At 40.2% G+C, this 13,416-nt stretch overlaps 1 protein-coding gene across 1 annotated transcript in view; it reads right to left on the bottom strand.

Moving 5' to 3' along the window:
- Positions 1-1,275: 1,275 nt before the first annotated feature.
- Positions 1,276-13,416, bottom strand: part of adgrv1 (adhesion G protein-coupled receptor V1) — a gene marked incomplete at its 5' end in the record, with an annotated part of 103,223 nt that continues 91,082 nt past the window's right edge. Inside the window, 3 exons of the mRNA XM_083911993.1 lie at positions 1,276-1,502; positions 6,209-6,386; positions 10,437-10,622. Coding sequence (XP_083768119.1) covers positions 1,384-1,502; positions 6,209-6,386; positions 10,437-10,622 — 483 coding nt within the window. The 3' untranslated portion in view covers positions 1,276-1,383. The remainder of the gene's footprint in view (positions 1,503-6,208; positions 6,387-10,436; positions 10,623-13,416) is intronic.

Here is a 13,416-nt window from a genome sequence, read left to right on the forward strand (position 1 = left end):
ACCCTCCATTGTGGACAAGGTTTGCTTTCTGCTTTGCCCTCAGGGGACAGGAAAACAAAAACAGGGGAAAAGAAGAGTTCAGCACCTTCAGCCAGGACATTTTTCCTGCTGCAGTGAGTGTGGAAAGTAGGATCAATACGTTTTATAGATTGCAGGGCTAGGAAACACCAGGTCTGACTCACCTCCTAAACAAAACTAAAGTACTGAATCTGTAAAAGAAAACGAATGATTTCTCCCTGCTTTTTGTTATCCCCTCAACAGTCTCATCACTATTTGCCAGCAGGAAGGATAATAAAGTCATTTGCCAGTGGGAGGGATGTATATCTAATAACAACACTTTCTAGCTGTTTGTCAAAATATCAAAATATTCGTCCCATTATTATCTGTTGGGATTGTGACCTCAACAATCCAACACATGCTTGGATGTGTTTCTTTTTTCTTTTTTTTCCCGCTGGCACCATTCAAATTCTTGCTCTTCTTCTTGAGCAGTAAAAGTAACAGCCTCTCGTGCAAACAGTAGTCAAGTTAAAAAGTCGAGTTGATGGAGGGCAGAGGTTAAAGGTCGGTTAGTGGGTCAAGTAGACTTTGGGCACCATGAGGTTCAAAGCCGCCATTCTAGTTAAAAGGGGAATGTTTGCTTGTACATTCACACCCGACTATTTTTCACAGAGCAGATCAAGGAAGGTGGATAATCTTTTATGCTCAAGTGGATTCAAATACGGCCAAAGAGCTCATATAGTTCAACTTGTGCAGTATTTTGAATATTCTTCACGCTCTGATGTGCATTGCTTACATTTTCCTTATTTTTTGTTGCATCTACAGACACCAGCAAAGCAGCAAGACTTCTCTGTGACATTCCCACAAGGACATGATCGTTCACAAAAACCATCCTCTGAGAGGGTGTGACCCCTGACCCCACAGTGACTCACTTACATAACCCTCCAGTAGTAAACTACCTCTCTGACAGCTTGAGAGCAGTGAAAAATGAATCAGCACAGCTGAATGTAAAACATATGGTAAATCATTTATTAACATAGTTACACAATTTCCATCCTCAGCAGTGGGTCTGAGGGCACATCTGGCTATCTCATTTGCTAGGTCTCTACAAAAAAGAAATCCCAAATATACATTCAGAAAATAACTCCGTCAAGGACATATATATATATATATATATATATATATATATATATATATATATATATATATATATATATATAACAGATGTACAGTAAAAATCAAATACAGTATCAAACATCTATATGAAAATTTCCTATTCAAAAAACTGTTTTAGTGCAAAAGCGTTTTATAATATAAAAATACTGTGTTGTAATTTTTTTCTGATATGAAGAATAGACGATGTGGGACCTGTGTGAGGTGAACAGATTAGAGGTGTGTGTCGGCGATGGGGATTCGTCTCAGCTCAACTATTTGGGAGTTGGTTATGCTCCCTCCGTCGTGGCTCCCAGGGATGGACTCGTTATCGCTCACATTAAGGCCGGTCCCTAAAAAAAACAGAAAAAGTTAAATGACCAGTTTTTACATTTTATGCAGAGTATGTGCAAGAATTTCTACAGTAAACACAGTTCCATCAATTCAAAGCAACAAATACGCAACAACAAACAATGTGCATAATGGATTATCTGTCACATTTGTCCTATCAGAGCGTAATAATGAAGACTGCAAAACAAAGTTATTCATCATGAGTCAAATTGTAAATCATACAATAGTTTGTTTGTTTGTTCGCAGGATATTTTGAGAACTTCCAGAGTTCAATGTATTGAAGTGAAAAATTAGGAAACATGCCAAACAGGAAACAAGAGATACATTTTTGTGAGGATTAGAAAGGGGATTTCTGAGCATCTTTACTATTTTTTCATGAGCTTCTGCACTCTGAATGAAAACAAAAATAAAGAAAAAAATTCCAATTGTTATTTACAAGTTATGCAGCCTAGCTGGGATTTCTGTCTCAGGTATTTACAGTACTTTTATTTTCCAAACAATTGTATCTATAATTTGTTCATATAATTCACTTTTAGAATGTTTAAGTTCCTATTTTACAATATTTATATGTACAATGTTCATGATCAGCCGTGACAGCAATGCTGGTATTGTTTGTTTGTGTGTGTGTGTGTGTGTGTGTGTGTGTGTGTGTGTGTGTGTGTGTGTGTGTGTGTGTGTGTGTGTGTGTGTGACACTTCATGGCAAAATGTGGTCCTGGAGACACCAACTGTAGCAGGATCTAACACAGAGGAGGTTTTGAGTATTTTGCAAGGTGTTTATACTGTATGTCTGTCTGCGACCAGATCTTGTCGCTGTGATAGCGTCCCAACCGTGCAAGATACCGCCATGAAAGTGTGCAGTTGAGAACAAAATGAAGACTGCCTTCAAAGATGGGTGTGATCCGAGCACGGAGGGCTGCAAGGGGCCACCCCCTACCCGTAGTAACCCTTTTCCATAAGTCAATTCATATCGTATTTATCACATATGCAACTCAAACTATGCCAACTAACTATTTACAATTAGGTCACATTCATCCAACAACCCTTCCTCATACCTGTGAGATTATTTTTGTTGTTCCAAATTCTTTGTAATGTCACTGTTTAGATGAAGGTTGTTGGCTGTGTAAACACAGTGAACATTAATGGAAACAAGTACCGTAATAATCTGCAGAATAAGGTGACGTGTGACTGCTGTGACATGCAGTCCTGTGATGCTTTACACAGTCACGGCTCCTTCTGACACTGGCTGATAAGAAAAAGCTGCCCGTTCACAGTATACCAGCATGTCAATGATCAGCTCTCAGTTGTACTGCATAGAGTATATGTGCTGAAAGTATGTGTGTGCTTCGGTGTGTGTGTGTTAATGGTTCACTACCAAATGAAGTGCGAAGACCCTCATTACAGAGCTACTTACTCGACTGAATCCAATCAGGTGGTGCCCAGTTATATAATTGTGATTAGAGAATTACCTTTACTGCTGACTGACTGGTTGAGATTAAACCAGGCCAGACATTCAGTGTGACACGAATGGGCAATGAGAAGGTCAGTTGTCAACAGGGAACATGTGAAATGGAAGAATGTCCTTGTGACCGGTGGAGTTGAAAAGTTAAGTTTTAACTAATGTAGAAGATTATACCCCAAGTTTATCAGAAGATTCTTTATACAAAAATCCAAGTTTTGAGTTTGCATTCTTTTTTCCAAACAGAAAAGATCATATCATGTCTTGAGACAGAGACCTGCGAGTAGAGAACTGATTTACTTATTTCTTGCAGCCCTGCCTCTTTGCTACCCTGAATAATATAAATGATAGCTTCATACTGCCAAGTTTGCAGATGATGGTAACCAATAAATGTAAGGACTTGTTTGCTGCAACCTCCAGGCTATTTAGGGTTGAACGCCACACAAGCTCAGAACAGCAGGAAGAGGTCTGGAGAGGAGCAGATCAGAGACAAATGTCCCGCTGCTATAACTGTCAGCTTTTTGAGACGGGGAACAACACACACACACACACACACACACACACACACACACACACACACACACACACACACACACACACACACACACACACACACACACACACACACACACACACACACACACACACACACACACACACACACACACACACACACACACACACACACACACACACACACACACACACACACACCTCTCTGGGTCTGATTCACTCTGTCACCACACAATCAACAAGAGGGTAAGAGGTTACTTTTTACTCAGTGTAACACTATCCTCTCCGCCTAATCCACATTCATTAACACCCATAAGTCTCTCAAACTCACACCTGCTAGAGAGGGCTTTAAACTTGGCTGTCTCCATGGTTACAAGTTTTGTTTTTCTGAGATGTATGCTACCGTAGCAGAGCTAAAAATGCTGCTGCATGTATCTGAACAGACCTGAATCGAGGCTCCATCAAAGTTACATTTTATGTGGGTTTTCCAAACAGTCCAACTGTCTCTGCAAAGTAACGTGAAACCTCAGGACTGTAGCTTTGATTGGCTCAAAATCATCAGGAGCCTGCCATTGCGCAATACAAATGATTAATTTATTTTCCTTGAAAGTTATTTCTCATTTCCAGAATCCAAAGAGATTAACCAAGACATTTAATGTGATCTGATTTAGTCCCATTAACTTTACGGTCTTGTCAGGTTAGCCAGTCTATCTTCAGTCCATATCTACTTATCTCTCGCAGAGCGACCAACGAAGGTAGGATCAGGCTCTCAGTGATGTGAGAATAAAGTTGACTGGGAAATACTTAAAGTCTTTCAAATGGTTAGCTGTCCATCAGCAGGAGCACTCACTCTTGGTGTGGAGGAACAGGAATTCAATGTTTCTGATATCAGACATTTTTAAGAGTTCAACTTCAAGAATCACTTTAAAGCCCAGAATATACTCCCAAGTGGACACGGACTTGGACAGTTGCGGACAGCTGCAGACACTGCAACGTATGTGAAGTAGTTCTGCTTATACTATTTCTGGAATCCGCTTGGAGGACGCATTCATGTTTTAAAAATGAGTTATAGAGATGTAGGTATTGACGGATCTCTTCACACAGTTAAATATAGCGACCTATGTACCCCCTCTAACGCTGAAAATTACATCAGACGGACCCGACCGTAATTATGGACATGGAAAGTATAATCCTTATTTAAAAGAACTGAAACTACTAGAACAATCATGTCGATTTCCACCTAAACGCCATGAATAAAAGATTATTCATCACATTATAATGGAACTGCTGCATCATGTCTCAAATGGTTTACGGTATCTGCATTTGGCAATGTGACAGTAAAACTGATAACTGCTTTTATGTCAGCTTATTACATCTTCACCAGCATCACTGTAAAAAAATGTTAAAAAGGTGACACTTTGCAATGCATGAATGGTTGTTGGGAAAACGTCAACTAGCTGAATTGATGTATATGTAGGTTCTAAGAAGCATCCCGTCTTTCTTTTATTCATTTTATGGGGGTTATTTTTCAGGCGTGTGAAAATAAGTCCAGTGGAGTCCGTCTCTTTCTGGTAATGTCTCACATTAACAGCAGAGGAGAGTCCCGGTGCTGTTGGCTGTTGTCCAGCTGGGCCTGATTCTTATTCAGACACTGTGAAGCAATTACTCTGTGATTTCAAAGAGTGAGGAGAAAACGGTGTGTGTGTGTGTGTGTGTGTGTGTGTGTGTGTGTGTGTGTGTGTGTGTGTGTGTGTGTGATATATCAGTGAGCAGCTTGGGCCCTCAGCTCATTAAACATTGATGGCAACAGAGGAAGAATGGTTTCCATGGCAGCAGAACAATTTAAGGTAAGCAGAGGAATGACTAAGCAGGGCTGATGTGTTATAGATACTGTATGTAAGTATTTGAGGTTAATAACGATTTAAAACTCAATGGTCATGTCATTTATTTACCCCCCATGGATAGCTGCAAACTCTCTATTTCACATATTTGAGAACAGTGGGAAAATAACATGGGGGCCCAGCTGTCTGATGAGGAATGGGATATGGCTCTTACTAGTCACTTACGAGTCCACTCTTCTTCGATACTTTCCAGACATGCTTTAAAACAGCTTAAAGTATTACACAGATTACACTTCTCAAGAGCTAAATTAGCAAGAATATTCCTGAACGTAGACCCATTATGACCCCAGCTACTTCCTATCATATGTTCTGGTCTCTGGTCTCTAAGGCTTATGCTTATAACATCTCACCTTCTCCATCGGTTGCTGTTTTTGGTTGTTTTTCTGATACAGTGTGATCTGTTCCCCTCATTTACAGAGGGTCATTGCCTTTTCCTCCTTGTTAGCTAGACGCTTGATTTTATTTAAATGGAAGGCTGCTACTCCTCACACCACCACTGGATTAGGGACATTATGCAGAATGCTAAACTGGAAAAAATCACATGTACCCTCAATTTATTTATTTATTTATCTTATCTTATGTCCGTCTGCTGTCTGTGACAAGTATGTCAGGTGGTTTTTGGGTTTGGTCTTTTCTTTGTCTTTTTCGTGTTGGGATTATTTTTATATGGTTATTTGTAAAATAGCGAATATGATTGTTTTATATAATAATTGCAAAATTACAAATAAAGTGTTAAAAAACCCCTCAAAAAACTCAATGGTCAAACAGATAATGATACAGTGTAAGAGAAACACCACCATACTGTAACAGTACATCTGTGTTTGTGGGATCCTCACCAGTTTTTAAGGCAAATATAAGGTCGTCAAACTCCTGCGACTCCTCGTCTGTGGTGACTAGGTTGGTGTTGATGAAGCCTCCCTCGGTGGTGTACGTCCCCATAACAGGACTGGGTTTAAACACACTGCTGGACTGACTGCCCGGCCGCAGCGAGGTTCGTTCCCAGTCTGCTGACACCTGAAACACACAGATACACATATACAGCCAAATCAGCTCATGCCTAACATGCACACAAGAACTATATGTAATTAATAATTGGCGCTATTGACAGAGAACTTTGACTGAACCTTGATTTTCATGTATTAATGTTAAATCACATGCTGTGCAATATTTGGGATAATACATTCCTTTAACCCTACTCAATAAAATTTGAAAATACATCATGATATAACCTGACAGTTCCTGATTTTTTCTAGATTTTTTCTAGATTTTTCTAGATTTTTTCTAGATTTTTTTTCTAGATTTTTTCTAGATTTTTCAGAGAGCAGCAAAGTAATAAAGTAGTAAATTAATTTATATAACTCGTTATATAACTCTTCTCAAAGGATTTGCAACCAGTTAATGTACATTATCATATAAAACATTTTATATATAGAGTAAATATATGTACCTGTAGTTCTTAAGCGACACATCACAGTACACATTGAATACCCTCTTCTTTAAGTAAAGGTAAGTTTAATGCTCAAACACATTAACTTCACATGAACACGAAGCAGAATTGGGTCGACCACTCTTATCGTCAATGCACTCATACACATGCACACTTAATTCAGAGGGTGGCTGCGCCTGTCAGCCGTGTAATCAAGCCTGTGGCACGTTAGGGTCAGGCAAAGTGCATGTTGTCCAAGCAGCCCAAAGGGTTAAGGCTAACACACGGGGTCACAGTGGGTTCATGGGGTGAGCGCAAGGTCATGGGTTTGGGGTTTCATACTGAATCAGTCTGACATCATGGAAATTATGCTGTTAGCGCGGAGAGACTACTGACAGCCTTTCATTTATTTATTTTTTATTTTAAAATCTGTATTTGTGAACTTGTGAACCCTTACATTAGTTACTTTTCAGTAGCGAGGAAAAACAAAAAGAGAGAAAAAAGAAGCAGTATCACATATAATTATAATAGCTACTGTATATTCCTTTCACCCCATCCCATGGTCCCAACATTACAGTAGTGATAGATTTATAAAATATTCATGCCAGTCATTTAGTTCTTAAAAAAGAATGAAGGGAACACGCTTTTGCCACAGTATAACACCAAGTCAGTTAAACTTCAGGGATATCAATCTGCCCATTTAGGAAGCACAAGTAACCGTGAATCAATTTCACCTGCTTTGCTGCAAGTAAAAGTGACCACAGTTGCAATGGAGAGACAAAAACAAGACATCCCCAACAAAGGGAATTGTTGTGCATGTGTGGGCCACAGACAGTTGCTCTCTCCTCATCCTTCCTTACTGATTCTTCTCTAGTTTTAAGTTCTGCTAGTTGGTAGGTGGCACCTGTTGCCCAATCAGGTTGCACAGGTAGTCCAGCCCCTACTGGATGGCACCGCCATACGTGCGGTTCCAAAAAGGATGAACAGGAGGGGCACTGCCAGAGCCCTACAAAATGACCTCCAGCAGGCTACCGGTGTGCATGTTTCTGACTAAACTGTAAGAAACAGACTCTGTGAGGTTGGCATGAGGCCCCGATGTTCTCTAGTGGGGCCTGTGCTCACAGCCCAGCACTGTGCAGCTTGATTGGCAGAGAGAGAAAACCAGAATTGGCAGGTTTGCCATTAGCACCCTGTTTTCTTCACAGGCTCACATTGAGCATGTGTGACGGGCATAAAAGAGACTGGAGACTCCGTGGTGAACGTTATGCTGCCTGTAAGATCATCCGTCAGTGATGGTTTGGGGAGGCATATAATTGGAGAGCCACACAGACCTCCATGTCATAGCCAATGGTGCCCTGACTGCTGTTAGGGACCGGGATGAAATCCTCAGAGTTCCTGTTAGACCCTACGCTTGTGCAGTGGGCCCTCGGTTCCTCATGATGAAGGACGATGCCCAGCCTCATGTGGTCAGAATGTGTGGGCAGTTCACAGATGATGAAGGCATTGATGCCATTGACTGAACCTCCCATTCCCCTGACCTAAATCCAATACTACGTATGGGACGTCATGTATTGTGCATCTGACACTGTAATTTTTTTTACTTTGATTTTCGGTGTGATTTTTAATCCAGCCCTCAGCGGGTCAATGATTTTGGTTTCCTTTGACCGTTGTTACATCATTTTGTTCTCAAAAAATGATACAATGTACATCGGTAAAGATTTTCAACTTGAATAACTTGTTCATAACGACCTGATGTGTGGTTTCAGAAGGGTTTGTTTTAACTTGTACACACAAATAGCAAAAGACAGGCGTGATGGGACAGAAAAATAGAAAAGATTGCAGAGAGTAAACTGACAATAGGGATTTTTCTTACAACAAAAGAATCACATTGTTTGTATGTCTCTCTCCACAACAACAAGATTAATCCATCCTGTTTTCCACTGTATTCATTCATTATGAAGGCCTCAATTGTCATGTACATGCATAAATATGTGTGCTGTACAAGCTCTCTGGGGCTTGTTGGGCTGTAACCAGTACAGAGCGTCCCGGTGAGGTGAATTAAGCACCACCAGGTACTTTAGATCTGTCACATCCCCTTTGAGGTAAGGCAGTGAGGGGATGATTCACGCCTTTCCATTAACTATTTAACCCTCAAATTATATGCCCCTATCCCTATTCTCGTATTACTTCAAATTCTTATCAACCGATCTACTTCATAAACACTCATCTGTCACTTATCTAACACTCACATTGCCACTCTTAGTGATCTCTATCGGTGATCGTATTTTTCTATGCTGGGCTGTAGCCATATCTACGAGAGGCAGGAATGAGCTCTCATGAATAAAACAAGATTACTGGATTCCTATGTGTGGCGAGAGATCGAGACAGGGAGAAGGAAGGGGGAGTTCCTAGGAGTAATGAAGTTAAACCGGCCCCCTTTTTTCCTCTTCTTCTTTTTCTCCTTCTCACCAGCTCAGTCCTTATAGGGTATTCTCCAGGGACAAAGTTGCTGAGGACACAGAGTCATGACAGAACTACTGCGTGAGCGTGTGTGTACGCAGTATGTTTTCAGACTGTGCTTGCATGCGATGTGCCAATCTGACAGAAAGGTCGCAAGAGGAGTAGAAAGGGATGTTATGAAGGCTGACCATTTACACACACATGATGTGATTCAGGCCGAAAGAGTGCAAGTGTGTGAGACAGTATGAATGTTCTCTGTGGAGTCACGCTCAGCTGATGTGAGAAATGTGTGAAATAGGACTAGGAATGGGCAAACAAATCCATGTGAATGAGGGCATGGGAAAGAGGAGAGGGGGAAATTGACTGAAAGAGACAAGATGGAACAGTGAGGGAAGATAAAGACTGAAGTAAGTATTTTTAGAGGAAGATTGCAATTATATCATTTTACAAGTGATGTCTAATTTTCATAGTTTTGATATAATTCCTATAAATTATGATAATATTTTATTAAATTATGAAACATCATCTATCCATTGGGACAAAGAAGTGACCAGACGTTTACTCAGTTTTTAAACAAGCTCTCAGTTTAGCCAGATTATCTACGATTTAGAGGTGAAACCAAAAGTAAGTAAACCAGAAATGTCAGTTATCATCCCTCATTGCAAAGAAAATCTGAATTAGCTTACAACCTTAGTAGCTATGGTAGGTTAAAGTAGAACCAGGAGGTACATTTTGGACCTGTTGCTGCATCCTCTAGTCTGATATCGCTTGACCATATCTCAAATGTGAAGCAATTGAGATTTGACACCTCAGTTTATTTTCAATTTCCAAAGGGGAGTCATCAACGGCCATAGACCAAAATGCCTTTGGATGCAACTAAATAGACCTACGTACAACATCAGAGTCATCACAAGAAAAAGAACATCAAAATCAGAGCAACGGAAAATGTGATGTAGCGATGATTTTTTCATAACCAGTGGAAATGATGAACTTCAGAAGACCCAGGTCATAAAACATATTTTACTAAATAAAAATGCCAAGCATTAGAGCTGGTGGGTATGGATTATATGAGTGATAAATACTGTAAATCCACATAATAGAGTGTGTATAATACATTTGTCTATCTCTTTAATGTCCTATTAAGCTCTGTGTATGTGTGTGTGTGTGTGTGTGTGTACCTCCTCCATGGCGCTGATGAGATTCTGAGTCGATTTGCTGATGTCGCCCCCTACAGTGGTTGGTCCCCCTCCCTGGTAGGTAGAGTCGGGACTGTCATGGCCACTCATCTCCACTGTGTAGCTGGCTTTAGTTGGCCAACACAGCTGGTTGTGCATGACGAAGAACACAGCAAAAACATACAAGCCCTGTAGAGAAAGAAGGGGTAAAAAAGATCAATCTAAAGCCTGGTTTAGATGTGGAATTTGAAACATGCATTTCTCTGTTAGGGCAAAGTCTCTAATGCTGGCAGGTTTAAGGGTTGTTTGTCATGCCAGGGCTTCAAGAATGAAATGCTTATATGAATGTACAAATTATAAAATGGTAAAACGTTGAGATTTGTTATAACAAGCATACTGTGGTCATGGCGCATTATTTTTAAGCATTGCTATTGCACAAAACTTTCATCATCGACATCGTTATTAGTAACAGCATCTCCCAAGCACACATAATGGAGAATTACTTCATCATAGGGCCATGACATCATTGGCACCCTGGTATTTCTGCTTTCTCTACTACCCTGCCATTACCAAATCCTCTAGGTCAACAACAAGGGGCTGTGAATTACTTCAAAACACCAGAGTGTCAAATATCACAGGGCCATCACGCATTTCACAACACCCATCACTGGGCCATGACGGCAGACAGAGATGGAACGCACAAGAATGCAAGAAGGCCCAAATGTGAAATGAGTGCATACAGGTGCGCACAAACACACAGCCCATCCTCACACAAAGCCACACATTTAGACATGTGAAATGAGTGTCTTTCGGTATAATTTAAAATGACAAGAAATTGGCATAAAGTAAGTTTCTGGACACAATGACAATTCCATACTAAATTTAAATCAGTGAAACAAACCAGATTTCTTTAGTTGCATTGTTTGTGATAAATTAATCTCTAGTGGAAAGCCAATTTTCAATATATCTGTTGAGCAAAGTGCTTGGTTTTCAACAAGTGGCAGTGGGTAAGAACTTCCCAAATTTGACAAGCTTTTGTTACATATTCTAACCACATGCTCCTGGTTTATGTCTCACAGATAGCAAGAAACAGCAGATCAAACAGCAGATTAACAAAGGACAGTAAAGCGATCTTCATTACGGAGGTAACCGAGGGATATTAATGTAGAAAAAGCATTGTAAACAGTACTAATGGTTACAATCAACATTACGAGCCAGACAACAGGAACTGTAACTGGAAACTGTGTTTATGGGTGCACTGTAAAACAGGAACATCCAGCTTGTAAGAAGGAAAAAGGGCGGCAAAGATAGATAAACCACATGGAACACCGCACAGGAGCTGTGCTTTATAACCTGCTGTTCCTTTAAGAGTGAGTTACACAGACTGTCTGTAAGTGCTGGACATCCACATAAATGTATGTGTCTGTGAGGACAACTGTGTATGAGCCTAAAATGAGAAATATATATAATGTCCAAAAAAGAAACGGGACACTTCAGGGTTAAGAGCTAGGTTTATTGTTGTGTATTGTGATTGGATTGCCTTGCATTTTCCATGTATGAAGTAAAACAAAGGTATGAACCTTCCTTGTGTGATAACATAAAACAGTGAACAAAAGTAGCCAAGTGTGTATGCATGTACGGGTGTGTATGTTGCTATCCATGACTCCATCGCAACAGCGCTGTGGGTGATTAGCACAGATCATTACCAGGCTGTGCAACCTGAGGTACAGGCTTTACTACCATAGGCCTGTTATGTAAGTGTTCCCTGATCACTGGGGAGGCCAGGTCTTTAGATATGGAAAGCACGAAACATATGGAGAGCAGGAAGGACAGGGAAGGTGGTGGGTAGAGGGGTTAGAAAAGCTTGTAAGTTGCAAGGATGAGAATATAATTGGATAAAGTGTAAAAGGAAATGAGGAAAATAATGTATTGTATTGTCTTTATAGGGGTGACAGCGACAATGAGACAAAAGGACAGCTGTCCACAGAAAAAGTACAGGTAATTCAAAAGTCTTCTAACTGAGACTAATGAGACAATGTCATTCTTATTGTAAAATAGATATTTGATGAAATATTCCCTTCAAGTGATTTGTGATGAAATAGTTTTTTGTCCTCACAAAAGCAACATATCTATTTCCCCTGAATTGTAATTCCTAACAGGGTTTCACACAGCTGATTGCATGTGTGGGACCAGCATGGGCTCTTGTCTTTTTTTCCTATAATAAAACCCAGATATCCTGTGTCCTATTTATAGGCGAGTACAAAGGTTGAATAAGGAAGCAGGGGTGGAATTGAATTGTAATGTGTTATGGGGCAGCTTCACTGTTGTGGATGTCTCAGTGTGATGATACAATGAGACGAGCTTTACTGGCATAGAGGCCACAGCAGGAGGAGAGAGAGGTGGTGCTGTGGATGATTTGATTATTGTCATCAAATTCAGCCTGATGTGGCACAGATGTGGATCCAGTGTAACAGTGAGGTATAATGGAAAATGAGGGGAGGAAGGATAACGAAAAAACAAGAATAGAAAATGTGGCAAGAGGTCTCATATTGACCAAATTTGATAATTCCATGTCTTTTTTAATTACAAAGCAGGTCCAGGTGCTATATAAATACTGTGAAAGTATCACAGCAGAGTTGTCACGATACTAGAAAGTCGATATCCAGGAAAATACTTGCTACCATGGGGAGAAAATTGCAAAAAATTAAGGCAGAATTTTTGATCAATAACAAAACTTTGAAGAAGTTGTCTGATGTAGTGAAAAGAAAGGGTGTACATATGACAAATATTTTCCAATTCTCTTGTTTGTTTTATTGTGTTGTATAGCTCAGTGATTTATGTGTACATTAAATAATTTCCACGAAGAAGGAACCTTGGATTCAGTTGGTGAATACATTGTTTGAAGGCAGGTTTCTCCACAGTGTAAACAGGGATCTGGTCAATGGTAATGCATTCAGCTACAGTCCTGTTTATCTTCTGTGGT

This window comes from Echiichthys vipera, assembly GCF_963691815.1.
Source record: "Echiichthys vipera genome assembly, chromosome: 4".
In the NCBI taxonomy this organism is placed as follows: domain Eukaryota; kingdom Metazoa; phylum Chordata; class Actinopteri; order Perciformes; family Trachinidae; genus Echiichthys; species Echiichthys vipera.